The 27,116-nt window shown below is 46.5% G+C and overlaps 1 protein-coding gene across 8 annotated transcripts in view; it reads left to right on the top strand.

Annotated features, from left to right (window-relative positions):
* WDFY4 (WDFY family member 4) overlaps positions 1-27,116 on the top strand; it is a 292,598-nt gene that overhangs the window by 14,581 nt on the left and 250,901 nt on the right. For all 8 annotated transcript variants that reach the window (XR_008291964.1, XR_008291965.1, XM_053206796.1 and 5 more), the window contains 7 exons: positions 6,986-7,236; positions 16,994-17,108; positions 17,954-18,060; positions 19,867-20,001; positions 22,377-22,566; positions 24,394-24,583; positions 26,064-26,221. Coding sequence is in view for 6 of the 8 variants with exons in the window: in XM_053206796.1 (XP_053062771.1) it covers positions 7,003-7,236; positions 16,994-17,108; positions 17,954-18,060; positions 19,867-20,001; positions 22,377-22,566; positions 24,394-24,583; positions 26,064-26,221 (1,129 nt within the window). In the remaining 2 variants the exon portion in view is untranslated. The remainder of the gene's footprint in view (positions 1-6,985; positions 7,237-16,993; positions 17,109-17,953; positions 18,061-19,866; positions 20,002-22,376; positions 22,567-24,393; positions 24,584-26,063; positions 26,222-27,116) is intronic.

Raw genomic sequence — 27,116 nt, forward strand, 5'->3', positions numbered from 1 at the left:
ATGGCTTCCTGACATCTTAGCTCCAAGGGCTGCTAAATCACAGCTTTACGTCCTGAGCTTTTACCTGTTGGCAAATCACTTCACAGAAGGTCAGGGATGAAATGGTCAACCGAATGTTGGTTTCGCAGCCCCCAGGCCTCACCAACGTGGCTGATTCTCCAGGCTTCAGCACACAGCTGCAGGCCGGAGGCCCTGGGTGCTCTGCTTCTGACACATTACAAAGCAGAGCTCTGACAATGTCATGTTCTGCAGGGTGGGTGGGCTGGGAGCGAGGATGGGCAGCGATACCCATCTGAGGGGGCCCACGTGGCCCACTCCCAGCCCTGGGAATCCCTCCCTCTACTGTCACTGCTGACTCATCGTCTACTCCCCGTGCACGGACAGGGGAATCTCTCCCCCGCACCCCCCACCTGCCACACACAACCGCAGGCCCTCAGCCCCCTCAGGTGCCTCTCCAGCCGTTCGGCACTGACTCATTGCCCTACATCTCTTCTGCGGTCAATGCATCGAGGCCAGAGGGTGGAACTGAGATCGCCGGGGCCATTTCAGTGAGGAGACACCTAGTTTCAGAGAAGGGAAGTAATTCGGTTAAGGCACCACAGCAGCCCAGCTGCCCTGTGGCTCCCATCTCAGCCCTAAGGCTCTCCTTCGGCTTGGGGGCTGTATGAGTGGGCAGGTTCCTGCCCAGTGCCTCTCTCTTGCTGCCTCATGCAGGCTGCAGGAAAGCAAGGCCTCTGGTCTGCCTAGTGGGGCAGGGGAAGAAACATGACTAAACTGTGCTTTGCATCACATGCCGCGAGCCCGACCCAGACAGGGAAACAGCTCACTGGCAGAGAGGGGGCCTTGTTGTTCCTGGAGTCCCCCGAGGCCCCCTCCCCCAACAGCTTCCAGTCCTCTGGTTCTGCCAAAGCTATCTTTCCCTTTACCTCACTCCATCCCCACCTCTGCCCTGCCTGCCCCTGCAAACTCCCACCTCTCCGAGAAATCTTTATAGGATGGCAAGTCTTCCCTCAGCCTGGGTTACCTGCCAAGCAGTTGTCCAAGCCCTTCTGTCTACCCAGGGCCTCAAACCAGCCCTCGTTTGAGTATCACCTCTGGTGAACATTGCTGTCTGCAGACCCAGGATGGACTCTGCTTTGGCCCCTGACTGACAACAGGGCCCTGGAGAGGTCACTTCTCTGCTCTGAGCCTTGGTAGCAGCTACAGATGAAGGCTGATAGCTTTGACCTTGCTGGAAAGCAGGAAGATTCCATGAATTGGTGCAGGTAAATGTCTGTACCAAGGAGGCACCAATAAATGCCCATCTACCCTCCACCATCCTAGAGAAGACATGTGCCAACACTGACTTAATCCCGGTACCCCTGGAGGCGTCCTGTTACTGTCCCTTTTTATAAATGAGGACACAGGCACGGATGGGTTTCATCACTAGGTTTAAGCCCGTTGATTCACACTGAAGAGGCCCGGTTTCAGAGTCTGTGCTCGTGGCCGCTGTGCCGCATGTATGAGAATAAAATCCATGGAAGTCTGAGCCTTGAAGTGGTGTTTGTTTATTTTTTTGTTGATTTTTGGCAAAAATGCCCCCAGCTCCCATTCCCATAGGGTGAGGCCAGGGAGGTGGGGTCAGGCATCTGCTGGGTTGGAACCTATTTCTTTTTGAAATTTTGATATTTGTTCCTCATGGAGTTTTTGGCATTAATTTTGACTTTTAAAGATACTTCACTAAAGCGTTATTTTTCGTGGCTGAGATTTTTGACATCCCTTACATCTTGTGACTGAAGTAGGTATCTTACTTGCCTCACTAATCCCAGCCCTCCAGTGGACCTCCCCCAGTTTAGCCTGTTTTGCCCTGGATAAGAAAGTGTTAGCACCTTCTTACAAGAAGGCACTTTTGCTAATGAAGTGGATTAGAATGATTTCTTCTTGCCCATTCTTCGCGTAGCCCCGAGAGGTCAGTTACGCCTCGTGATTTTCCTTTTGCAAATAAAACTGAAGTAGGTCTAGGGTGATGAGCAGAACCGAGAGGGGGGATGGCTACAGCTTGACATGTGAGTTAGACAACTTCTCCGTGGGATTTCATGGATCCTCATTTGTCGGAGATTCTTGGTTTTAAAGCCTCTCTATTCAGGGAAAAGCGATTCAAGTGTTTCACTTCTGTAAATATGGCTTCTTAATTTCAGAGGAAACCTGAAGGGGTTTCTGATATCTCCCCTGGACATCCAGCTACTTTCCTCAGGGCCACACTTTCACCTTATCTTGTCACCTGCCTGTTCTGAAAATGTGGCGTGGCTGCGAGCCTACCGAGGCGTGTTATTGAATGAATCTATTAGTAGCACCTGCTAGGTGTGACCGCAAAATGTGATGGAGGCAACACTTATCTTGGCTCTATCAGCCATCCCGTGCATTGGGGTGTCTGTGCTGGCTCTGTTGGGGATGGAGAGAGTGGTTTGGACACAGGGACTGTCCGAGTCTGGGGGAAATTCGAGTAGCGATCTTGGAGCAAGGGGGGAAAAAACTTGTTTTGAAGAGGAGTCTAAACTACAGACAGAAAGATCCGGGTGCCGTCAGCATATAGGTTCATTCATTCATTCATTCATTCATACAGTAACATTTGATTGAGCGTCTATGCTGTGCCAACCCCCGGCATAGGTGCAGTGACTTCCTTCACAGAGCTAGCATGCAGTGCCTATGTGGCTCTCAGGGGAGTAGCTTGAGGGAACTCAAGAAATGAGGACACTTGGCATCTGACTCCAGAAAACCACTGCAGGGGCCCCTGAAGGAGACTGAGCAGCAACCAGACAGAAAGAGGACAGCAGAATATGTGGGGGGATGCAACACAGAAGCCATTGCTTTTGTGTGTGTGCACAAGTCAGCACCGTTGCTTTTTAACCTACCAAATGAGCAGGAATTAAAAAGCGATAAGTGAAGAAGAGTGAACTCCTTTTCGTAATTTTTTTTAATGTTTATTTTCGAGAGAGACAGAGTGTGAGTGAGGAAGGGGCAGAGAGAGATCGGGAGGTACAGAATCTGAAACAGGCTCCAGGCTCAGAGCTGTCAGCACAGAGCCCGATGCGGGGCTTGAACTCAGGAATGACAAGATCATGACTTAGGCTGAAGTTGAACGCTTAACAGATTGAGCCACCCAGGCACCCCAGGAAGTGTGAACTCTGATACATTCTTGGTCAGAGGACTATACATTGATGCAGTGTTTAAGGAGAAGTGGCTTGGAAATACGTGTCAAGGTACAGCTATTTATATTCTAGGAATTTCAGAATGTATTAAATCTATTATTTGTTCATGGCTATAAGAAAGACTTAGACACAAGGCCTATGATTATGGTGTGTTTATAGTAGCGAATAATTTGAAACTACTTAAACACCTATGTGTAGGGGATTAAATGAACGACCAGCATGACTCTACCGCCACCGTAAGCCATTCAAAATGAAGATGGGGCCCCTGGGTGGCTCAGTCGGTTAAGCATCCAACTCTTGATTTCGACTCAGGTCATGATCTCACAGTTTCGGGAGTGTGAGCCTCACTTTGGGCTCTGTGCTGATGGTGTGGAGCCTGCTTGAGATTCTCCCTCTCTCTCTGCCCCTCCTCTTCTTGCACCCTCTCTGTCTTTCTCAAAAACAAATAATAAATAAAAACAAAATGAAGATGTGGAGGACCTTCGACAACACAAAGATTCATGATACGTTTTTGTGACAAACAACATTCTAAACTAATTCATCAGAAAAATGGATTGCAAGAAGATATTTGTGATTTGTAAAACCAACAAGGGACAAGTTTCTTGACTATACTCCCTCCAAGCAACAAGAAAAAGACAGGCAAGGAAAAATAAGCAAAGGTTATGAATAGTCAGTTCACAGAAGAGGAGCTGCGAATAGCTAAGAGGCATCTGAGATGTTCAGACTCCTTAGAGAAATGCAAATTAAAATAACAAAGAGGAATCGCTTTACTTCAATCAGATTGGCAAACATTAGAGCACGGGTAATTAGTGAGATGGTAGAGGAGCCTGTGGGGAAAGTGTGGTCTGGTGCCAGCTTTCTGGAAGCATCTTAGTTCATGGCATTTAGTTGAATGAAACAGGTGTGTACCCTTGACTTAGCACTCCTGCCCCCAAGTTCATATGCAGAGCCGGTCACATCCAGCCCCATGAAGGGCCCCTCATGGGCATATCCAGAACAAAATTGAGTGCACTGTAGGAAGTCATGGGCAATCTGGCCATGACTGTGGAGCGAAACATCAAAGAGGCATGCGATGCCCACTTTGTAACAGGGGCAGCAGTTAGAAGGAATGCAGCTGACAAACACAGAGATGCATGCTAGGTCTGAAGGCGCAGTGCTGAGTGAAAAAGGGAGCTGCAGAAAAGATGCAGAAAGTCATTCAGGGAACTTGAATTGCCTGTATTCAGAAATTATATCACCTGTGTCATGTTTCGTTTTGTTTTTAATGTTTATTTTTGAGAGAGACAGAGCGACAGAGAGAGACAGAGTGCAAGTTGAGGAGGGGCGGAGAGAGAGGGAGACACAGAATCCGAAGCAGGCTCCAGGCTCCAAGCTGTCAGCACAGAGCCTGATATGGGGCTCAAACCCACGAACTGTGAGATCATGACCTGAGCCGAAGTTGGGCACTTGATAGACTGAGCCACCGGCCCCACCTATGTCATGTTTTATAAAGACCTGTGTTGTTAAGCAGGTGGGGTGGGCGGGATGGGGAAGAAGGGAATGTGAGTGGGGAAAGGAGGGCTAAGGAAGAAGTGAATAAACTGACAAAGCCAGCCAGGAATGTGGTCCAGGTCAGGGAAGACTGTGCTGGAATGTGCGGCACCCCACCACCTGCCCCCGAGGGTCAACCCAACAAAGGAAACAAAACTCCTACCAAGCTCCAGCTAACCAACCATCAAAAGCAAAAAGTATAAATAAAAAGTTTGCTTCAACAATATTAGGGAGCATGTTTTTTTTTAAGTTTATTTATTTTGAGAGATAGAGTGTACAGGCAGAGAAGGGGAAAAGAGAGAGGGAAGGAAGGAGGGAGAGAGAGAGAGAGAGAGAGAGAGAGAGAGAGAGAGAATCCCAAGCAGGCTCCATACTATCAGCGAGGAGCCTGATGTAGGGCTCGAACTCACGGACCATGAGATTATGACCAGAACTGGAATAAAGAGTTGGGTACTTAACTGACTGAGCCACCCAGGCGCCCCTAGGATTATGTTTTTTTTTTTTTTTAATCAAACATATTCATAGATAACATGAAATACCAATAATCATTTTTCTGGATAAGGGCAAGTTAGTGTCACAGGCTCAGAAACAGCCAAAGAAAAACCAATGAATTACTGAAGTAGTAATTAGTGAAAACTGATTGTGCACATACCAAAAAAGACAAGTTTGCCAAGTGGGAACACTTTGCTCAGTGGTCTATTGTTATAAAGCAGCTTATATAGTGAGAAGGCACCGACTGTTTATTCTTCGCAGTGATTGGTTAAAATATTAGAATTTTCTTAAATGACAGGGAATTGGTCTGTGGTTGCCTCATATCAACCTTGGAAGACAGTTTAAGTTTTGTTTCTGATTGTCAGAGGGTCTAAGCAAGACATGACTGAGATCAAGTTAGTTTTGCAAAATAAGTGACGTTAAGCTTTGCTTGTAGGACTAAACTGGTATTGTCCGCTCAGAGAATTTTCGAGGCTGGTTTGCTTATTTCAGTACTCGGTATGCTTCCTGATACTCTGTTCCTTTCCTACTTTGACACTGAACTTACATGGTTTTTGTAACAAGAAAATGAAGTTTGAGAGTAGTAAGTACATGTGTTGGAAGAAGCATCAGGGACTCGTGGAGTTGCGTACATAAAGGGTGAGAATGATTCAAAGAGGGATGGTTTATCTGGCCACATGACCCTTAGTTCACCCCCGATCTAGCCTGCAGGGGGGGGGGTGTACTGGGCTAAAAATAAAGCGTGGCATAGCCCCTCAGCTGCCGTAGCCCAGAGAAAAATACTGGCGGGTCCGTTTCTTGTGCCCATCGGTCTGGTTGCTGCACCATGATTGGTGGTTGTTGGTCACTGGACAGACTCCAGGATGGACTCCTACATGGTGATGTCATGGTTGGGGAGGGCTTCTTGCAGGAGAGCTGGACATTCTGGGCTCCACTTGGAGTTTCCTGTACTCCTGACAAACAAACAAGCATTTGTTGTGCTGGGAGTCAGTCATGACTTAACTAAAGACTGGGACAACTGAAAAGTCAAGGACACAAATAAAGGCACCTTCTCAAGGTTACCCATCTGGCAAATCGGTCTTTGGCTACTTTCATTGCATAAATTCTTGTCCTCATGCCTACTGACCCAAGATCTCCAGCTTGCACAAGTCGCCCGCATGTGTGCTAATAAAGGAGGTCTTTTAAGTTAGCATGGGGGTTTAGAGTCCCTTTGAGGACAAAGTTCTCTAAAAATATTGAATGTGAAGCAAATAACGCTGAGAATGAAAAACCTGTAACCTTTTAGACGCATATGGTAGAAGGAAGTTACAACTGAAGTACAGAATTGCATGCTTGTGCAAATACTGGTGAGGCATTTGTGCATATCCCTTCTACTTTGCTTTTTAAAAAAGGTGCGGCATCATGTAATAAAAACAAAAAACAAGCTTTGGTGTTAACGGTTTGCCTTTCAATGGGATGTCTACCTGCCCATATGCCTTTGGCCCAGCCAGTTTCCTTCCTTATACAGAGAAAATAAGAATGCCCACCACTCTCATGAGTCTGTGTAAAGAGCCCAGCAACAGTGCCTGGCACAAGTTAGATTGTCAATGTAAGTCACGTCTAAGTCAGAATCTCTTTTTTAAAAAGTCTCCCTATTTTAGTCAGTTTCAGATTCTTAGAGGAACCATCCTCAGTAGGAGCTGAACTGAATGAGTACAGTACCTTGTCTCCCAATCAGCTTCATTGGGAAGTGCTGTGACAGGACTTTACACTTTTGTTTTTTGTTCTGAATTCAGATCTGCTTTGCTAAGGCATGGAGGCAGAAGATGTTTCAAGGGCTGAAGACAGAGCTGAGTGTCCAGGTTTCAAAAATGAAGGCCAGCCTGATGTTGCTCAGCCTGACTTCCCACATGGAGGCCAGTCTCCTGGTCCCACTGCTCTCTGGGAGATGCTAGAAAGGAAGTTTCTGGAATATCAGAAGTTGGCTCACGGAAGTCCGGCTGAACATCAGCAGAGCCTGTTGAATCTTCTCCCACTGTTCCTAAAGGTCGGTATTCTTGTTTTTGAAACCGTAAGATGATACGGTGCTCTGGGGAACACTTCTGGGATGATCGGAAGCTGGAGTTGGTGGTTTTAATATCATCACAAGTGGTCCCTGTTGCTTAGAGGGGAGTGTTTTGCTATTTAATAAAAATGGCAAGCAAGGCTCATCTCCAGGATGAGGAAGAGTTGGAAAGGACAGTTGGCTCTTGAGTAATACTGTCTCCTTAGTATAGTTAAAAAAATTATATTGTTCAACCACAATCCCAACATAGGAGCCCGGGAAAGACCAGCTCCTCTGGAGCTAGGAAAGGAATGTGTTTCCTGGGGTGCAGAGTTGGTGGGTAACCTCAAACACCAGCATGCCAACAGTGGGGCTTGGGAGAACCTGGTCACAGGCCCATGAGGGAAGCCCAGGTTGTCCACTGGGCTACCATTCTGGCCAGTGGCAGCTGGTGACAGCTTGGGTGCAAAAGATCCCCTTTTTTGTCTCAGAACAAAGGTGCTGCCTGTGAGGTCTGCTTTATAGTTGCATATATTGGAGTTTAAGTTGCAGAGTTGGAAACTTTTTAAAAAATTTTTTTGTTTATTTATTTTTGAGAGAGGGCGATAGAGTGTGAGCAGGGGAGGGGCACAAAGAGAGAAGGATACACAGATCTGAAAAAGGCTCCAGGCTCTGAGCTCTCAGCACAGAGCCCGACGCAGGAGATCATGAGATCATGACCTGAGCCAAAGTCAGATGCTTAACTGACTGAGCCACCCAGGCGCCCCCAGAGTTGGAAACTTTTTATGAGAACTTAGTTTTTGCTTGACTATTGATTTGGGGTTATTAAAAAGAAAACATATAGCTACATTCAAAGCTACATTCAGAGACTATGAGATCCTTTCACATTTGAAACTAGACTAAGACAGATGGAGACTTTGGCAGGTTTTTATTGGGAAACCCCCTTGTTGATATATCTCATCTAATTTATTAGCCAGAAATAATTGAGAACCTCCAAAGATGGGAATCTTCTTGAGATCATATTTCTAGGATACATTGAACACTTAAGCATGTCTTTCTATAAAAAATTTTGCCAGGTAGCTTACTGTCCATTAACTCATTGTTTTCCTCCATCTCTTGGACTTATTATACCCCATCTATTCCATTTCACAGACTGGATAACTGGAGCATAGGGAATGTATAGGAAAAGAAGAACTAGGTTAGGAGACACAGCTCAGGTTTCTCATTCCTAACCCTCCCTGCCCTGATGACCCTAACTTCTGGGGGGGTGGGGGTGGTTGAGTCTTCCCCAGTTCTCAGGTCAACTTTGCTTTATGGAAGGAAAAGTGTGAGCCACTTCCTGCCCCCCACCAAAATTTGCTGGAAGTGAGTGGATTCAGCCATTGCCTTGTCTCTTTCCTACCCATCTGGGCAGCCATAGCTCTGGAAAGGACACTCATTCAAGAGCCAGGGCTTGGTCCTTCTTTACCTCTTTCCAGATTGTTGATTTTAAGTTCATTCATTTGTTATACATATATTCATTAAGCTCTTATACCCTGTGCTGGGGCCTGGGGCCCAGCACTAAGCATTAAGAAGACAGATAGAGGTTTTACTGTCATGGAACGTTTAGTCCAGAGTGAAAGATACTAAATAACACCCAGAATGTGTTTTGTCTGGCTTCTAGGGGTTAACAATGACTTTGTGGCCCTTTTTTCAAAATGGAAAGTTTTCACATGAAAATCAGATTTCCAGTTTTCTCTTGAAAATTTTGGTAGATGCAATACTGATAATTGGGTGGAGAGGGTTAGGGGCACCCTTTTTAGACAGAAGATGGTCTCTACTTCTCAGTTTTTCTCCAGTTCCCCCATTCCCCAATATCTTTCGCCCAACACACAATACTCATTTATGTTACCTGATCTGTAGGCATTTGAGCTTGTGGCCTCATGCATAACAAGCAGTTCCTATCACTGAACTTTGATATTGGTTCATGCCTCCCAAGCCCTGTTCTTGTAACTAGAGACATAATGGCCCTATTGTTGAACACATGGACTTTGGGGCCAAAGAGGGCAGGTGTCTCAAGTCCTGGCTCCATTGCTAATTAGCTGTGCATCCTTGAACAAATGATTAAATATTGCTGAACCTCAGTTTCTTCATCTGTAAAGTGGAACCAATAGCACTTTGCTGGAAATCTGTGAGGGTAAGATTAAGTGATGATTGTAAAGTTCACAGCACATGGAGAGCACAGTCATTACCTTTCTACCAGCCTCTAGGATACTAACTGTGTGTGTAGTTTGAGATACTATTTCCACCATTCCCCAAACTGCCAACACAATCTGATATGTTTCAAATCCCTGAAGCTCACCTCTGATGAACCCTGCAGAAGCAGAATTATTATCATTTCTTAAAATCTATATTCTTTTATTAAGCCCCACATGTCTACAAACCTGTTGTTTCTTTTAAGCTGTAACTAATAAAACCCCACCAGAGCCAGAGACCACAGGCTTCTTAATTAAGAGTTGGGGGGGGGACACCCAGGTCGCTCATTCAGTTAAGGGTCCGACTCTTGATGTCCACTCAGGTCGTGATCTCATGGTTGTGAGGTTGAGCTCTGCATTGGCTCCACACAGAGTGCAGAGCCTGCTTGGAATTCTCTCTCTCTCTCTCTCTCTCTCTCTCTCTCTCTCTCAGAATAAATAAACTTAAAAAAATAGTTGGTAGTGGAAAGTAACATGGGGAAGATCAGAGGGTTTTTTGCCTTTCTTTTCTTTTCTTTTCTTTTCTTTTCTTTTCTTTTCTTTTCTTTTCTTTTTTCAGTATAGTGCAGATAAAATCTGATGACGAAGAACATCCATATGTTCTTATGAACATTCCATATACTAGGAATACAGGTCCTTGTATAAGAAGTCAAGCTTGAAACCACTCTGTTCTGAATTTTATAACCACAAAACAGTGTTCTTCAAGGTTGCCTATAAAGAACTCCCTTGGAAATATGAGAATTTCAAAAGTTATGCTAAAGCCTTAGTTATGCATTGGTTGTCATGGTAACCATGCCCCCACTGGGCTCTGAGACAACTGAGTGTATCTAAAAGAGTCTTGGACTTCTTTGTTGGGTGGAGCTCAACTCTCTATACCTGACTCTTTTCACTTTGGGCCCAAGGAAAACTAAGATTATCTGGAATATTCTTGTTTTTGTTTGTTTCTTTTTGAGAGAGAGAGATAAAGAGAGAGAGAGCACAGGCGCGAGTGCTGGGGAGGGGAAGAGGTGGGGGAGGGAGAGGGGCTGCCATGTGCCTTGACCTGGTGAGTCTTGAGATTTGATAACAGGCATTGTTATCAAATGCCTCTGACCCTCTCAGAGCTGTTTCTTTCACATCTTCTTCCCAAAGAACTTCCCTTTAGCCTCTTTGGCTTTGTCTCACATTTGATTCCTCTGAGCCTACAGTGGACAACGTTCTCCCTAACTCTGCATTAACTGCTAGGCAAGTACAAGGATGCACTTGGTTGGCTCTGAAGTACCTCCCAGCCCCATTGCCTCCCAAGTTGAAGAACAACTGTGGGGTTGTTAAAAAGTGAACCCACTCAAAATTTTGGATACGCTATTGGTAATAAGGAAAAGCCTAATGGAATTTCAGGGCATTGGACCCCTGGCAAGGAACGGCTCTGAAAGGATGAGTCAGAAAGGAAGTTCTCATCCAGAACTACAGGCTTTCCTCCCCCACCAGTCTCTCTCAATTCTCTCCATATGTCAAAGAGGAGTTCTTAGCCAGGGCAGGTGATCAGTTTCACTGATAATCGCTAGTAATATTCACTAGACTCTAATTACCTAAACTAGGCATTTTGTTTAGTGTTTATAAGCCCCCCTAATAACTCCATGAAGAGAGTACCATTTTTTATCCCAGCCTTGTAAATGAGGAAAGAGAGGTTTAGAGATGTTGCATAACTTGGCCAAAGTCGCTTAGTTGTTAGTAAGGAACAGAACTTAACCTGGACACTCTGGCCAGGCCTGTGTCATTCACCACTGGGGTCCCTCAGGCAGTGCTGGGGTTTTTGTAGAGCAGAACTCATTTGGTTCTTTTCCTGTCTTATGACTCAGTGGACATATGGCTCTGCCTGGCTAGTACCGATATTCCCCTTGGGTACAAAAAGGATGTCATCCCCTATACATGTGATGTCTAGATAGCTCCAGGAGGTTGCAGACAGGGAGGTTTTATTGCATCACACAGGAAGCAGCACAGAGCTAATGACTTCTTAGCGTGCAGAACAGTGTTTTTAGGAAAGATTTTGTTGACTGTTGTTTTCATGCCATGAGCCTTGGGCTTTGGTCTTTCTAGAACCCTTCCTATCATAGGATCTCACACCAAGAGAAGAAGGCATTCATCTAGCAAGCATGGGTAGGTCCTGCCTGCTGGCCTTTAGGTTGAGTTTGCTTTTGGGGAAAATGAACCACTTCAGGTCCTCACACTGCACGGAGATAGTTGGTAATAATAGACATGGGGAAAGCTAGAGCTACAGATGTGGTTGTTGGAGATTGTTCTTAGAATATGTACTTTGAGGGAAAATGGGCAGTGAGATAGGGGAACCCTGGCAGTTAGTGTAAGACTCCTCACTGTCTGGGACAGACAACCTGGGGGTGGGACACATGGGGAAAAAGAGAGAGAGCTGTGGATGTGGTAGGTTACAGATGCTGAGAATGAGTCTATACTGCGCCCTTCAGGAGATGGCATCTATATCTCTTCCCCTGGGATCTGGGTGGATTTGTGATGGCTTAACTAATGGAATAGGGCCAAAGTGATGTGTGCGGGTCCAGGCTTCAAGAGACTTGCAGCTTCTTCTTCCTGTCACTTGTCACTCTTAGAACTCTGCTGCCATGTTGTGAGGAGGTCTAAGCAGCCCTGAGTAAAAGCCTATATGTAAAGGAACCAAAGCCCCTGACCTTGCTGCTGACAGCCAGCACCAACTCGCCAGCCATGTGAATGTGCCATCTTGCAAGTGGATGTCTAGCCCGTTAGCTGCCCCAGCTGCAAATCCATGAAGAAAAGAAGCCACTCAATTTTGGGGTGGTTGTTATAGAGCAGTCTATAGCCAGAACAGTGGGTAACAGTGGAGGGAATCATTCATTTCCTAGTGCGGAGGGATTGGAATTAACATTAAATCAGTTGTACTTGGACGTGTGTTTGTACACGTGTGTGTATATGCATGTGTGCAGATACACAGGTATGTACAGGTGCTCTTAGACTAACAGCTGTGCCAGTGGTGTGGAGTTGATGCCATTGAGCGTGGTCAGTCATTCCCACAGAAGCCACACGTGGACCCAACTGAAAATGGAAGATAAAGAAGTAACATTAAACAGAATAATAAGGATGACCAATAATCGTTCCCAAGTGTAGTGTCCAGAGGGGGCAGTGAAGGCGTGTACCCTTCCTTATCCATCCCTGACCTACCCGCCCTGAAGTGGGGTCTGCAACATGGTTTATTCCCATCTCAGAGAAAGAACATTCTTGTTGTGTTAGCGAAGTTTTGATACATCATTTTTTAGAAAGGAGAGGGTCAACCTTGTCACACTAGCAGGGGAGATTCACATAAAGTCTCTGACATGTGTTGAACTCACTTAAGGACCAAACCACCAAACTCTGTGGTAATGAGGACATAGTAACCTTGCAGCCATCCTTGAAAACCAGCCGGGTTCTGTCATTCCGAAGCTGGATTTTTCTCCCATCCCCTCAAGAGCTTTTATGATTCCTCATTTTCCTTTGGAGACCACAGCATCATTTTCCTTTCTCTTTCTTCTATGTGAGAGACAGCCACAAGGCATGATGGTGCAGCTTAGATAATGTGAGTAAATAAAAAATTTTAAAAATATTGAGCAATATTCTCTCAGCATGTAAGTCCCAGTTTGGGAAAAAATTAGGTCCTTTTGGAAACTGCCTTAACTCTTTGGGGTCTCCGTGGTACCATTCTGTAAATGATTGCCTCTGTGCATCAAACAGCACCCCAGTGGCCTGAAAGAGTTAACGTGGCCTCCAGAAGTGCCCTTTGTGGTCCCAGGAAGGAGTCTGAGCCTTGGGAGAATCTGGCTGAGCGTACAATTACTGTTCAGCTCACAGTGGCCCAATTTACTTTATTGTGGAGTGCCTGCAGGAATCCCACTGCTTGAGACGATCTAGATGCTTCTGAGTCAACTGCCTGCAAATTGGTCTTTGAGGGGTTTGCCAGTGCAGGGAAGGAGGCACAGGAATCTGTTAGTAGACATCATAGCAGAGTTCTCAGTCCTGGGGAGGAAATAATCTTATAAGAAATTCTCAGCCAAAAGGACTGATTCTTTCTTTCCAGGGATTCAAGTTTCCAGGTGATAGCTGGTTTCCAGGTGGTAGCCATAAATTTCTCAGACAGGGACATGCTACTTGTGTGTGCGTGAGATAACTCAACTCTTCACTCTGCTGCTTACCTGATTCTCTGGGCTGACTCTCCTGCCTCAGTCTTAGTTTCTATAAAGCGGGAATAATCATAGCAGCACCAATCTCGAAGGGTTGTTGTAAGGATTAATGAAAACAAGGCGAGTAAGTGCTAGGCTCAGCACTTGGCCCGAAACCAGCATGCGATGCATTCGCCCATCAATCTGCATATTGTGGATTTGATACTCATGTGCTCACTTATCAAATATTTGCTGCAGGTCTACTGTGTGCAGTAGTGTTTAACATTCACCTAGCGTGTTTGTAGTTTTAGCAAAGTTCTGATGGACTTCTCTTTTAATTACGAAGGAAAGGGGCAACTCTGTCCATTTATAGGGCAGAAACAAAAAATTTTCAGGTACAAAAAGTTATCCATATATGGATATTTATATCCACATATAAATATCCATGTACTCATTACCCATAGAAGAGAAATAAAACATTTCAGATAAACTAAAGCCACCTATGCATGCATTCTAGAGCTCATTCCCCTTCTGCCCTTTCCAAGTGGAAACCCACATCCTGCTGAGTTATACCCTGTGGGGGAATTTATATATATATATAATATATATATACATATATATATAATATATACACATTTATATATATTATATATTTTTATATATATATAAATATATTTTATATACTTATATATATTTTATATATATTTATATATATGTGTGTGTGTATATATTTATATATATAAATGTGTGTGTAATATATTTTATATATTTATATATATATATTTATATATATATAAATGTGTGTGTATATATACATATATACACACCTATATATATTATATATATACATTATATATAATATATATACACACCTATTGAGTATATTATATGGATACGGTATGTGTTACACATATCTAAGTATATATCCAATATATATCCAAATTACACAATGATATGAATACATTTTAATAATCCTAAATGATGTTAGTGTGAAATTTATATGTAGACTCACAGGTTTTTCTAGACTCAGATTGTAATGTACTTTTGCAACTGGCTTTTTCCACTCAACATTGTATTTCTGGATCTATCCATATTGATACATGTAGCTCTGTTTCTTTTTCGGTTCTATGTAATACCCTTACATACATAGGCCACACATTATTCATTCATTGCCCTATTGATGAACATTCATTTTTTCCGGTGTTACACAATCACAAATAAAGTGCATAACATTTTGTGTTCATGTCTCCTTGTACACATGTGCCAACATTTCTAAAAGGAATATACTTAGGAAGGAAATGCTGGGTCATAGCATGTGTCCCCCTGTAACTTTATTGGATTGGGTTAAGTACTCTTCAAAGGGACTTTTTGCAAATTATGCTCCATCAGTAGAGCATGGGGGTTTCCTGGTCACTTAACTTTCCCCGCAACTGTCATTGTCAGGCTTTACATTTTCACCAACCTGAAAAGTAGGACTATCTCACTGTAGTTTTAATTTGCATTTTCCTCGTTCTTAGTAATTCACTATTGATTGTATCTTTTATAAGTTCCTTGTTTCATCTGCCTGTTTAACAAATTAGGGTTTTTAAAATTAATTTGTAGGGATACTTACTATTTTTTTGTCAGTTATATGCATTGCAAATATTTTTTCTCAATCTGTGTCTTGCTTCCTTTGTATGTAACATCTTTCAGTATAGAAAAAATTTCTAAAAGGTTTTTACTTTTTGATAAAAATAGAATCTACAGCAAGGAGACACATTTCCTTCTGGGATTTTGATGCTTTCTTCACCTTTTCTAGAAGGAGGATCTCAGCTGAAAAAAAACTCAGTCACAGCTTTGGGCAGGGATATAATTTAATGTGGCTGGCCAGTGGGAGCAGTAGTGGATGGCAGTCCAACAAAAGTGTATTTTGTTGAGGCCACTAATTGCCAGGAACGCACCCAGCAACCTCCCTTCCTGAAAAGGTGGGAAACCGGGAAGGGCGAAGTTGCCAGGAACTCAAGTCCTGTGCCAAGAATAGTCACTTCGCTCTGACTGTTGGTCTGGAGAGAGCTCTCCTCATCCTGGGACTGGTAAACTCCGCCTGTGACAACACAATAGAACAAAGGAGAAGATTCTAAGGAAAAGCAGATGGGGAGAGAATTCTGGGCATCCCAGGCGGAATTTTAAAATTAATGCCTTCTATTAAATAGTATCCTAACCAATAAAAGAAAAAGTCCAAGGCAAAAGATGACCAGATAGGATGGTAATAGAGAAGGAGCAGAGAAGAAAGAATTGTAAAGAATTAAAAAACAAAAAGAAAAAGATTAAAAATGGCAACAACCAGTTGGACTTGAAAGAATTTCCTAAGCCTGGGACTAAAGCCAGAAAACAAAGCAATAGATTGAGAAATTTCATTTCATGTGAACTTCAACTTTCTGTAGAGCAAAACCAAATAATACCAAATTAAAAGACAAAATCATAAATTTGAAAAACTCATGAGACTATCATGGACCAAGGATTAACATTTTTTATATGTAAAGAGTTGTTTTTTAAATAAATAATTAATAGAATAATAGGCTAAGAGTAAAAGCAGGGAATTCAAGAAGCATTAAAAGTCTTCATTTACTTTAGTAGTCACAGGACTTCCACTGAGATGAGATATTTTTTTCTTCTGTAAATTTTCTCACTTAAAATGAAAAAGTATGACAGTGCCCAATGGGTGAAGAGAAACTAGTCCTCTCCCATGGAGCCTCTGGAGAGGATAATCAGGTAAAGTTTTTCTGGGGAATGAGTTGGTAATGTTCACCAAAACACTGAAAAAAAAAATAAATAGAAAGCACACGCTTGCAACTTGTAATCCCACTCTTTAGAATTTGTTAAAGGAAGTAATTGCATGACTAAACCTAAGATATCTACACCAGGTCTGAGAAACATGAAACATGCAAGAGGAGAACCAGTGAGATGTAGCATTTGATGGGCTAAGGCACATGAGGGAGAGGGGCCCAGGAAATTAACCTTAGAATTTCCCATGAGGGCAACTGGGTGCTTGGTAGAACTATTCACTGAGACAGGATGCAGTGGATTTGGGAGGAAGGCAATGGATTCAATTATGTGTATTTGACATTTCAAGAGCACAAATTCAGGGGCGGACACCCAGGGTCCAGTTGGATATGGGTCTGGAGCTCAATGGAAGTTGAAGAATTCATAGCAACTAGGTAGGGATAGAATGGAAGCTGTTAGGGTAGGTGATTCAGTGACTTTTGGGCTACACCTGGGACAGCGAGTTGACTCATTGGTTTGGGCTGGCAGGGAGAGAGGCAAGGTGATTCTCATGCCTTGCTTTGTAGCTTTGACATCTCTGATGGAATCTTTTTGATTGCACTCCAGGCCTGGGAAAACTCTGTGGGGATCATCTCCTTTCCTAGTCTCCAAAGCCTAGCAGAAGATATTTCTAACCAGCTTGCCCAAGAAATACAGAAGGCACTTGTGGGAAAGCCTGCAGGTAAGAGAACACTTTATGGAGACAAAACACCCCTGCATATTCCTTCCAGGACTTCTGCAAAGCCACTCTCTGCTTTTCTAGTGGAGTAGGAGTGGTGCCTTCCAGAGAACCCCACAGGCTCATTTCTGCCACTGAGGATGTTGGGAATGAAGGGAAAGGCCAGCAGAGAAGGGAAGGGGGACCAGCAGAGCCCTGCTGCTCTTGGAAGGGACACACACACACACACACACACACACACAGGACCAGGGTCTCTGGGACAGGGTGCTAGCAAAAAGGTGACACCCAAGTGTTCAATGAATAGCTTGATCCAGAAAAGACACAGAAGCCAAAGACAAACATGTTTTCTGTGTTGGGGTCTCCTGACATGCGTGCTTCTGCTCCTAGGGCTGGCCCCTGGAGGCTGGGCAGAGTTTCACGGTGACCCCAGGGGCTGAGGGGCAGGGGGGAGTTCTAGGGGGAAGGAGAATCTTGAGCACAGTGTAGAATGCAGGTGTCTCTGCAATGTAAGGGGCTCGAGGACACAGCAAGTGGGGCGAAGATTCTGGATTGTGAGAAGTCCAATAGCTGAGGAGCTTGCAATTATTTGGTAATGGAGAGCCACTGAAGGTTGTTGAACAGGAATAGTGACATGATAAAGACTATCCAACAGGCAGATTAATCTGGTGGAGTGTGAGCTATCTGGTACAGATGCAGAAGGCACTGTGGAGAGGAAAGGAGACAGAAGTCCCCTAAGGATGCTAAGGCACCTCTCATGGGGAAGGAGGCCAAGTGGAGGGAGAGCTGGGTGGGCAGGTCACTGCACTGCCCGCTGGTGACACGTTCTCCCCTTCATGTGCTGTTGCCAGAGCAAGCGAGGGAGACAGCGGGGCAGTTGCTGCGGTGGAAAGGGGACGTGGATCAGGATGGCTACCTGCTCCTGAAGTCGGTGTATGTGCTCACAGGGACAAACTCGGTAAGTTCCAGGTCCCACGGGCCCCAGCTTGGGAGCTCCTCGTCCATGTCCCGCGGAAGTCCCAGCAAAGGGCAGGGACGCATCTCGAGTGTCTTTTCCCCCATGATACTGATTTGTCATTTCTCCTGCCATAATTCCTTTCTGATACAGGACATGGGAACGTTAGCATCTGAAATCCACATTCGAATCCTGTTTTTTCCATTGACAGGCTGTGTGTAACTTTGGGCAAATTGTGTCACCTCTCGTGACTCTGTTGTGTGGCTCATTTTAGGACCGGGGATAATGCCTTCGTTTTCTGACTTAGGGTCAGGGCAGGGATTAACAATGGCCGATGTGTATGGGCCGTTTTCCGTGTCGGGGCAAGGCTAGTGTGTCCCATGCAGGTCAATAAATCCTCCCCCAAGCCCTCTGAGTCAGATTATGAAGGCACATTAGTTAGCACCCTCTGTGACTGATGTCTGACTCCAGAGGCCGTGTTCTGAGCCACTGCTCTTTACTGCCGTCTGCTAAGCTCAGTCGGAGGGAGTCCACCTTAAGCACCTGTCCCGTGCCTGCCTGGAGATGGTACCCACATGAGGCTGGCTTCTCTTTCTTCCCTTCCCACCGGTGCCCCATCCTGGTTGTGTACGTGTCCTCCACCGTGAAGCTGGGGGCCTGGTGCTTCCCTGCGAGTGGATTGCTGATGGCTGGCATCCTCTTAGGCAGAAGCAGTCCCCGGCAGCTGTGGCTATCAGCAGAAATGACCAGAGGTCCCGGGCAGGGAAGACCCAGAGACTCATTTGTCTGGTGAGAGTGCCCACCACGTGCCAGTGCTCAGCATCAGGAACAAGAGGGAGCCACATAGGGGCACGGCCACCCCGAGGCTAACAGTGAACACAGATATCAGCCGGGCATCTGAAACAGTGCACGGAGGTGTGAGAGGAGCTCAGTGGGCAGTTGTTACCTGCAGGGAGGATCACGTGACCTTTCCTCTGCCTGCACTGCCTGGACCTCCATCAGCACGGCAGCCTGAAGCCCAGAGAAGGAGCTTTTCTGCCCTCCGGGGAAGGACTATTTACAGTCCGGTAGTAAAAATTAACCTAAAGGGCTTGTTTTCCACTGTGAGCAGCCAGCCCTAAAAGCAATGAGACAAATAGGCAATTGGCTTTCAGCGGAGCCAGTGCGGCATGGAGGACAGGGGAGCCACCCTGAGCAGGGTCACAGCAGAGCCAGGTATCAATTACAGGGGCCGACGTTACCCTGCACTGGAAGCTTTTAGGGGGAAGGGTAGGACCAACCGCCTGCGTTATATTCCTGGTTCCGGCCCAGACTGTGCATTCTTCCTCTCTCTTTTTCTCAGTTTGCCACCATATCTGTCACATTAGTCACTTGGGCGGGAAATTGGGTGGACAGTATGCTTCAGATTAATGCCACACCTGCTCCCACGCACACAATTCCATACGTGCGCAGAGGTTGTAGCTAATCCGGAGAAAACTACCCAAATCAGTAGTGTGATCACTTAGGAAAGCCCTTGTTTTCTGCTCTGCACCTGTCCCTCCCTCCCTTCCTCCTCTCCTTCCTTCATGTTGTTTGTCTTACAAAAGATGCCGTGTTTATCGAGCACCTAGTGTATACTTCGCGGAAACATAATCTTCACAGCCACTCTGGGTGGGTCCTGTGATTGTCCCCATTCTTACATGAGAGTGCGTTGCCCAGAGAGAGGACATGATTTACCCATCTTCCTGGCTAAAAGACCGTGCCGCTCTGGGTTGGAAGAGTGCTCCCCTGGGTCTGTGGCCGTGGGTCACGTCTGCTCTTCTCTTGCAGGAGACGCTGGGCAGAGTCGCTGCATCCGGGCTTCCAGCCCTGCTCCTGAAGTGCCTTTACCTCTTCTTTGTCTTTCCTCTGGAAAAGGAGGAGGTTTTAGAGAATGATGTTCAAGTTCAGAGGATGTTTGTGCAGGTGAGTCAGAGGAAGGCTCCACACCCCTGGGCCAAGACCCCGCTCTGCTTCTTGGAAGTGTCTCCGTCCTTCTCGGCCCTAGTCCTGAAGCCGCTCTGTCCTCCTGGAGAGCCAGCTCATCTGTCAACCCCCACGCTCTCTGCAAATGCCAGGATCTTGTGCATTTGGAAAATGTCTGTTCTCCCCTTTCCATCTCGTTTCATCCCTGTGTCGCTATTTCTGTCGTTCTCCCCCAGAAGAGTGTGCTGCTCCTCTTCCTCGTCCACTTGGCCCCAGCAGCCTCCTCCAGGCTGTGTTCCTGGCTCCTGCCCGCCCCTCCCCAGCATCTGGAACCTCCTGTCTCTGGCCCCTGCCTCCTCGGAGGGCAAGCACACCAACCGCACTTGCATAACTGCAACCAACATTTTCTAAGTCCTTCCCTGTACCCACCTGTGCCATAGCCTCACATCTGTCCCCTCCCTGATCCCTCTCTTCCATCCCAGGGTGTGTGTAGTATTACAATTCTGATTCCATGCAAACTAGCACCTGGTGAGTAAACATGGCTCTGGGGTCACAGAGGTAGTCGGTGGGTGGGGGGCGGGGCTGGGATTGGGACCCTGGGAATCTGGCTGCCAAGACCATTTTGTAAGGCCACCTCCTTCCCCCTCCCAGAAGTGATCTCAGGCCACTAAGCATCAAATTCAATTTCCTGGTGTCCTTCCCCATCTTTTCTATCCTCTCTGACAACCAGCAGTAGCTTTTAACATAACTTCTTACTCCTTTCCTGCCCCTTACTGACCAGCTCTGATTTCTCAGCTCCCAGGATGCTGTATTCTCCAGAAAACTCCTCCTGCCTCTCTGGAGGAAGACACCTTGGGAGGAGGGTAAGGAGGGCCATAAGTCCTACTTATCTTTGTGTGGCCAGTGCCTCAGGCAGTGGCTCACAGAACAGGTGATTTTGTGAATTTCCAAATGCATTTGTGCATTGTAAATGTGCGTTCACATGAATTATCCATGTTAGACTCATTCTCAAGCGAGAGTCCTCATTACCAGAGGTTATGTCACAAGCTTACTTATGGTGGGTTATCCCTTAAGCTGCATTTGCTGGAAACTCAGGCATCGTTTATCTGTATATAAACCATATTCTAAGTGGTGGCCAGGTTGCGGTACTGGGCGCTTTGACAAGTCTTTACCACGTGGCTTTTAGTGTCCCGCAGAGAACTGGCGCAGCCCTGCCTTCATGGTTCTGCCCCTGAATGGGTAGAATGCGAGCCGCGGGGCCTGTCTGTATTCCTTAGGGTTTTCCTTATTTCATTCTGCAAAATATATGAGCTCCTCCCACATACTCCTCTGTGCCAGACTGCTGGTTCCAGCAGCAAGCATCGTACCAGAGGTGACAGAAAATTGGGGAAGCCAAACAAGGGAGATAATCACGTAATTAGAGAGCTGTGTCCGTTTTTTTAAGTGCTCTGAAGGCAAAGTGAGAAGTGTGCTGGGAAATGAGGACAAAGGGACCTGATTTATAGGAGAGCATAAAAGAAGACCGTTCTGAGGAAATGGCATTGAAACAGGAACTGAAAGTTGGAGTGCAGATGTGAAGGGGCGAGGGGAGAGGGGATAGGCGCAGAAATGGCCATCCAAGCCAAGGGTCACATGGCCATGGTTACTGTTGGGAAGGTCAGCAGATGGGGTCTGGAGCCTGGCTCTATGACTGTTCAGCTTGGACTCTGTCCCTATGCTTAGAAGGGGCTAATGGATTCAGATGGAAGCAGCTTTCCATATATGTCAAACTTGAAGGAGATCCGGTTAGACCACCAAGAGCCAAAGGGAGGGCTGCATACAATCACGTCAGAGAGGAGGCAGGGCTAGTCTGTGCAAAACTCTGTGAGCCATGATTTACCCTAAGTGGCAGGAAGGTACTGGAAGTCCCTCTGGCAGCCATAGAAAGGTTGGATGGGTGGGGGCACAGGGTCCAGATAGGAAGTGAGAGGATCAGTCTCACAATCTTATGAGAAGTAGAGTTTGACTGCCAACCAGGGATCTGGGAACACATCTCTTTTTAAATAACACTGGGTTCTGTTAATCCTATCCTTTAACCTTTGATGGCATCTTTTCCCTGCGTGTCTATGTAGAAGGACACCTCTCTAAGTCAAACGCTTCTCTGTTTTTCTGATTACTTGCATAGGATTAGGAGTGCAGACTTTAGCCCAAGCTCTGTCACCCTTTTCTGGGGGCACCACTGACCATGCTATTCTGGGGCAGAAGGTGACCCATACGACCCATCCTTGGCACTGAGACATACCCTCAGAGCTCTGGAAAACAAGGGAAGAAATCTGTTACTTACAGGAAGGAGGCTTCCTAACTAGGCATCTGTTTTGTTTTTTTTTCTTCCCCAGATGTTGCTGAACATTTGCAGTGAGTCTCAGGGGCTGGAGGGACTTCTGTCAGGAAATGAGCTCCAATCTCTAGTGATTGCCACTACCTGTCTTTGGGAGCACAGCTGCTGCTTTTGGAAGGAGCCCACCTTCTGTGTGCTGAGGGCAATCTCCAAGGCCCAGCACCTTGGCATCATTGAATACCTTCAGGGTATGACCCCAGGAGACCAGGGGTGGGATACGGGCCCACTTTCTACAATGAGACCCTGGAACCAAAAAAGAGATGGACAAACAGGGTCTTCACGGAAGCTCACCTATGCCCAGTAGACGACTCTTTGCTTGGTTTCCTTCGTGAAAGTGCTTTTATTATTTATGTTGGTGCTCCACTGGAGGAGGGAAGGAAAGGGGAACTCATTTACTCTCAAACAGACACACAGCAGATAATTTGTATATCATCTCCTCGGTCTCTTTGAGATGGACATTAATGCCATTTTGTGATGGGGAAAACGGAGACTGAGAGAAGTGCAAGAACTTGCCTAGGTCCCCAGCTCACAAACAGGAGGAGACAAACATCCTAAGCCTGGAGATGCCCGATCTCCTTTTGGCTCTGCTCTGGGCAGCATATGCAGGGGTTAAGGCCATAGATACTGGAGCCAGAAGCTGGGGTGTGGACTCCAGCTCTGTCCACCTGTTCTCATGGTGGAGTGACCTCGGGCACGTACGTGCCTGTGTGCCTCAGTTCTTTTATCTGTAAAATGGGAATAGCAACCCCTTGCCCTGTGATCTGCCTTCTTTCTGGGGTGTCCCATAACAGACGGCATCACCTGGTGACAGCTGAGCAGGTTCAGCAAGCCCATCACCCTCTTGTAACTGAGCCCAGGACCAAAAGTCAGCCCCAGTTTAGGGATTCAGGGCTCCCAGTGAGGCCAGGGCCCAGTGGCAATGACCCTGAGCTGAGCTGGTCCTAAGAGGCTCAGCAGCCCGGGTACCCCCCATAGGCTTGAGCCAGAGACCCCTTAGGAAAAGCTGTGTGTCTTGATGACAGGGCTCTCTCACTGTGTCATTATTGTTAGCCGTCCAAGACAATAACTAGAAAAGAAAATTCCCACCTCAGTGGGGAGCCTGCTGCCTGGAGCACTGTGCCCAGGACCCCCTTAGGGGACTGGGTGGTTTCCATGGGCGTACAGGCTGAGGAGAAGGTCTGGAGTAAGGGCTGGCCTGGCAGTTAGCTGCCAAGCCCATGGCTCTTAGGGCTGCCTTGCCCGGCATGCGGACTCTGGGGCGTGTCTGAAGCCTTGCAACTGAGGGACAGAGCATGTGCTGTCTCAAGTTCTCATAGACACTTTTCCTGATCCACTGGCATGGCTTTCCTGGTACTCAGAAGGGGCTTCTTCTGGTGAAAGAGTCCTAAAAACAGTGATCCATCAAAATGCAAACCCAATGACATCTCTCTTCCGACTCAGATCTTCCCTTGACTTCTCACAGCTCTGGGAAACCAGCAAGTTCCAAGGCCAGGGCCACAAATGAGCTGGCCCTGTCTTCCTCCTCCTCCCCGGTGGCCTGCACTTCTGGGTGCCAACCCCCTGGACATATTAGTAGCTGAAACCCACTGTCTTTTTGCCCCTCACCTTTTTACATACTCATAGATCCTTCCCTGAACTTTTTTTCAAGCTAATTTCTGCCCGTCTCCAGTGTTGCTTCCTTAAGAAGGTCTTTCTCAACGCTCAGGTCTTTCACCTTGTGTCCTATTACCTAATGGACCCAGTCCCTCCTGCATGCTGGGAATTAGGAGCAGAGCTAGGAGGCTTCCTTCCTCTTCCTGTTTTGTCTCCTCTCCATCTGGGTCTGCACAGTGTGGCTCTTAGTGGTGACACTTCCCGTGGGGAAGACTTCTTGATTCAAGACCCAGCAGGAAAGGGCTTTGAATTAATTCTCATTTACATCTTGATATAGATAGTTTAAAGGAGTGTGGGGAGGGAATGACCGTGGCAGAAAAGCTATTGCCTCCAAACTTAACAGGGTTGTTTTCTTCTGGCAGCCATGGATTGCATCAAACTCTCCCTTCAGAATCTCTCCAAGCTTGCAGACACGCTCCCTGCTCCCAAGGTGAGCGAGTCAGTGAGCCTCATCTTGGGCTTTGTGAAGGACTCCTATCCTGTCTCTTCGGCTCTGTTCCTAGAGTTTGAGAATGGGGAGGGCTACCCTCTTCTCCTCAAAGTGCTACTTCGGTAAGTGGTTGTACCTGGTGGGGAAGAAACTGCCAACGTCTAGGTCCTCAGTATCATTTGGGTTGCTTTGGAGGAAGCGATTTTGAAGCTTCTTCTGAAACACAGATTTCCATAGAGCATGGCCAGAGAGACTTTTATTGCAAAAATAATTCAAGGTGCATCAGGATTTGAGAGCCACTGCCTTTGAGAACTGATGGGGATTGCAATAACAATTTTACCAAATTCATTGGATGGTATTATCACATGCACACCTGCTGGCTTGAACTGCTGAGGAGGCAGCAACCCTCAGAAGCAGCCCTCAACCAAGGACTGTCCGGAGCTAATGGATAAATACCCAGTAAAGTTGTCCCTTGGGTGGGATATCTCTACCCTGCCTCCCAGAGCCCCCCAAAGCATTGGCTTCCTTCCTCTCCCTCTCTCAGGCGCTCTGCCCCGGTAGTATTTTTTGCTTCAATTCCCAAATAAACTACCTTTTCTCTCTCAAATACTTGACCATTGGAAACCCAAATGAAGACACCAGTGATCTGGGTCAGGACTAATTTCCTCCGCTCTGCCGTGCCACATTATATTCAGGTTGGGTCTAAGGAGTGGATGAGCCAAGAGATGGAAATCAAAGAAATTCCTTGATTGTTGCAACTTCTTCATTGCTCTTGGGGAAGCTGGTTAAGGGCAGGGCTACATGTATTCCCTTGTGCTTTGCTCTATGCATATGAGAAGCCCTTCTTGTGCATGGGATGTGGCTTACCACTGTGTTTCACAGACTTCACTGAAGAGCCAGATTTCTAGTCTAGAGGGGTAATTTGGATGAGAAGACTGAAGCCCCAAAAAGATGTGATTAAATGACAGTACCTTGAGGGCCTTCCTCCAAAGGGACACTAAGAATAAATGTTCCTATGGGGTTGCCACTCTTTACATTAGTCTGGACCATGACCAAGTGGCTACTGCTCCCATGGAGGTCCATGTCATAGCAGTTCTTGAACATTTCTTTGGTTAAATGGGTGGTTGGTTTTCTCCAGACTTCTTGTAGAAGCCAGGAGGGGGGAAATGAGCCTACTCCAAGGAGTATCAGGAAGGACCCAACTCAGCTCATTGGTTTTTTTTTTTTTCCTGCCTTACCTGAAATCATACTGCAAGCACGTTTGCTCTTGACATGGCAGAGCTCGAGTAAGACTTGAGAGACAGAGAAACCCTTCTCCACAAGAAGAGAAAGGTGGCTCATCTACACTTAAGTAGCTAAAAATGAAACAATACTCCACCTTGACATAAGCATAAGGAAGTCTAATAAAGTTGGGTTACTTCCGAAGACATTTGCTTGCCCACTTGAAATATCAGATCTCCCATTTTGAGGGCGCCCCTGCTCTTCTTGTGCACATGTCTTTTGGGGGTGGGTTTAGCCCTGTATCCCTGGGAGGAGCACCATGAGCAAACATGGCTGCCCTGTCCACAAAGTCCAGGGAGCTGGCCTCGTCTGTCCCTGCAGGTACGATGCACTGGCACAGAGCGAAGTGGATCCCCACCTGGAGGAGCTCCTCGAGCTGCTGGTGTGGCTGACGACCTGCGGGAGGTCAGAGCTGAAGGTGTTTGATAGCATCACCTACCCTCAGCTGGAAGGCTTCAAGTTCCATCACGAGGCTTCTGGTGGGTCATTTTGTGTTTCTGGGGGCCTGGCAGAGGCTGGCACTGTGCCCTGACAAATGCTACCCAGGTCTTTCCCTGACTCTTTGTGAAGAAACCGACACTTGGCACCTGTCAGTGCTTCTGTCACTCCTTTGCGGAGATTACCTATGGATTTAAAATCTCTCCTTTGTAGACATTTTTTAGGCATCTTGGTGGGATTTAGAGGAAATTTTTGCTTAACAAAGGCAAAGACCCTCTTGAGTAATGGTGGGAGTAATGGTCTCCACCCCCGCCTCTGCCATGACTTATTCTGCAACATGGGCTTGTATACAAGGGCTGATGGCCCTGAAACAGCCACCCCGGGCTCAGAGTCAGGCTTCCTCAGTTCTTTGAGACTGATTGATTGATGGATGAACTCTGTGCAGCAGCCATTCTGCCCCACGTGAGGCACCCGTGTGACCAGGCAGGTATCTGCTCCCTAAAATTTCTCTGTAGAGACTGTCACACATACGCTGAACCAGAATCTCCTCCATAACTGGCTGATCAATGCATCAGGCACAGTGGTGACACCAGGCAGGTGGGTCGGGTCTGTCTGGGTTAGTCAGGAAACCGTGCACAGAAGGCCCCATGCAAGGCTAAGAGTGAGTTGCCTAGATAGGAAGGAAGAGGAGAAAGTTTAAAGGCAGAAATTACTGCCTGGGGAGAGAAATGGTGACCACGAACATCTGGGGTCTGGGAAAATGACCGGAGTGTGAAGGCTGCAAGACTGTAGGACCAGTTCAGGAAGGGCCTCTGGACAGAACTCCAGCAGATACATAGTGAAGTGTCTGGACCGGAGGTGAGTTTCAGAAACATCTCTGGGGGCTGAGGCAGAGAGGGTTGGAGGCAAGGAGTTCTCTGATGGAGTGAAAGGAGG

The sequence above is a fragment of the Acinonyx jubatus genome, chromosome D2, assembly GCF_027475565.1.
Source record: "Acinonyx jubatus isolate Ajub_Pintada_27869175 chromosome D2, VMU_Ajub_asm_v1.0, whole genome shotgun sequence".
Lineage (NCBI taxonomy): Eukaryota > Metazoa > Chordata > Mammalia > Carnivora > Felidae > Acinonyx > Acinonyx jubatus.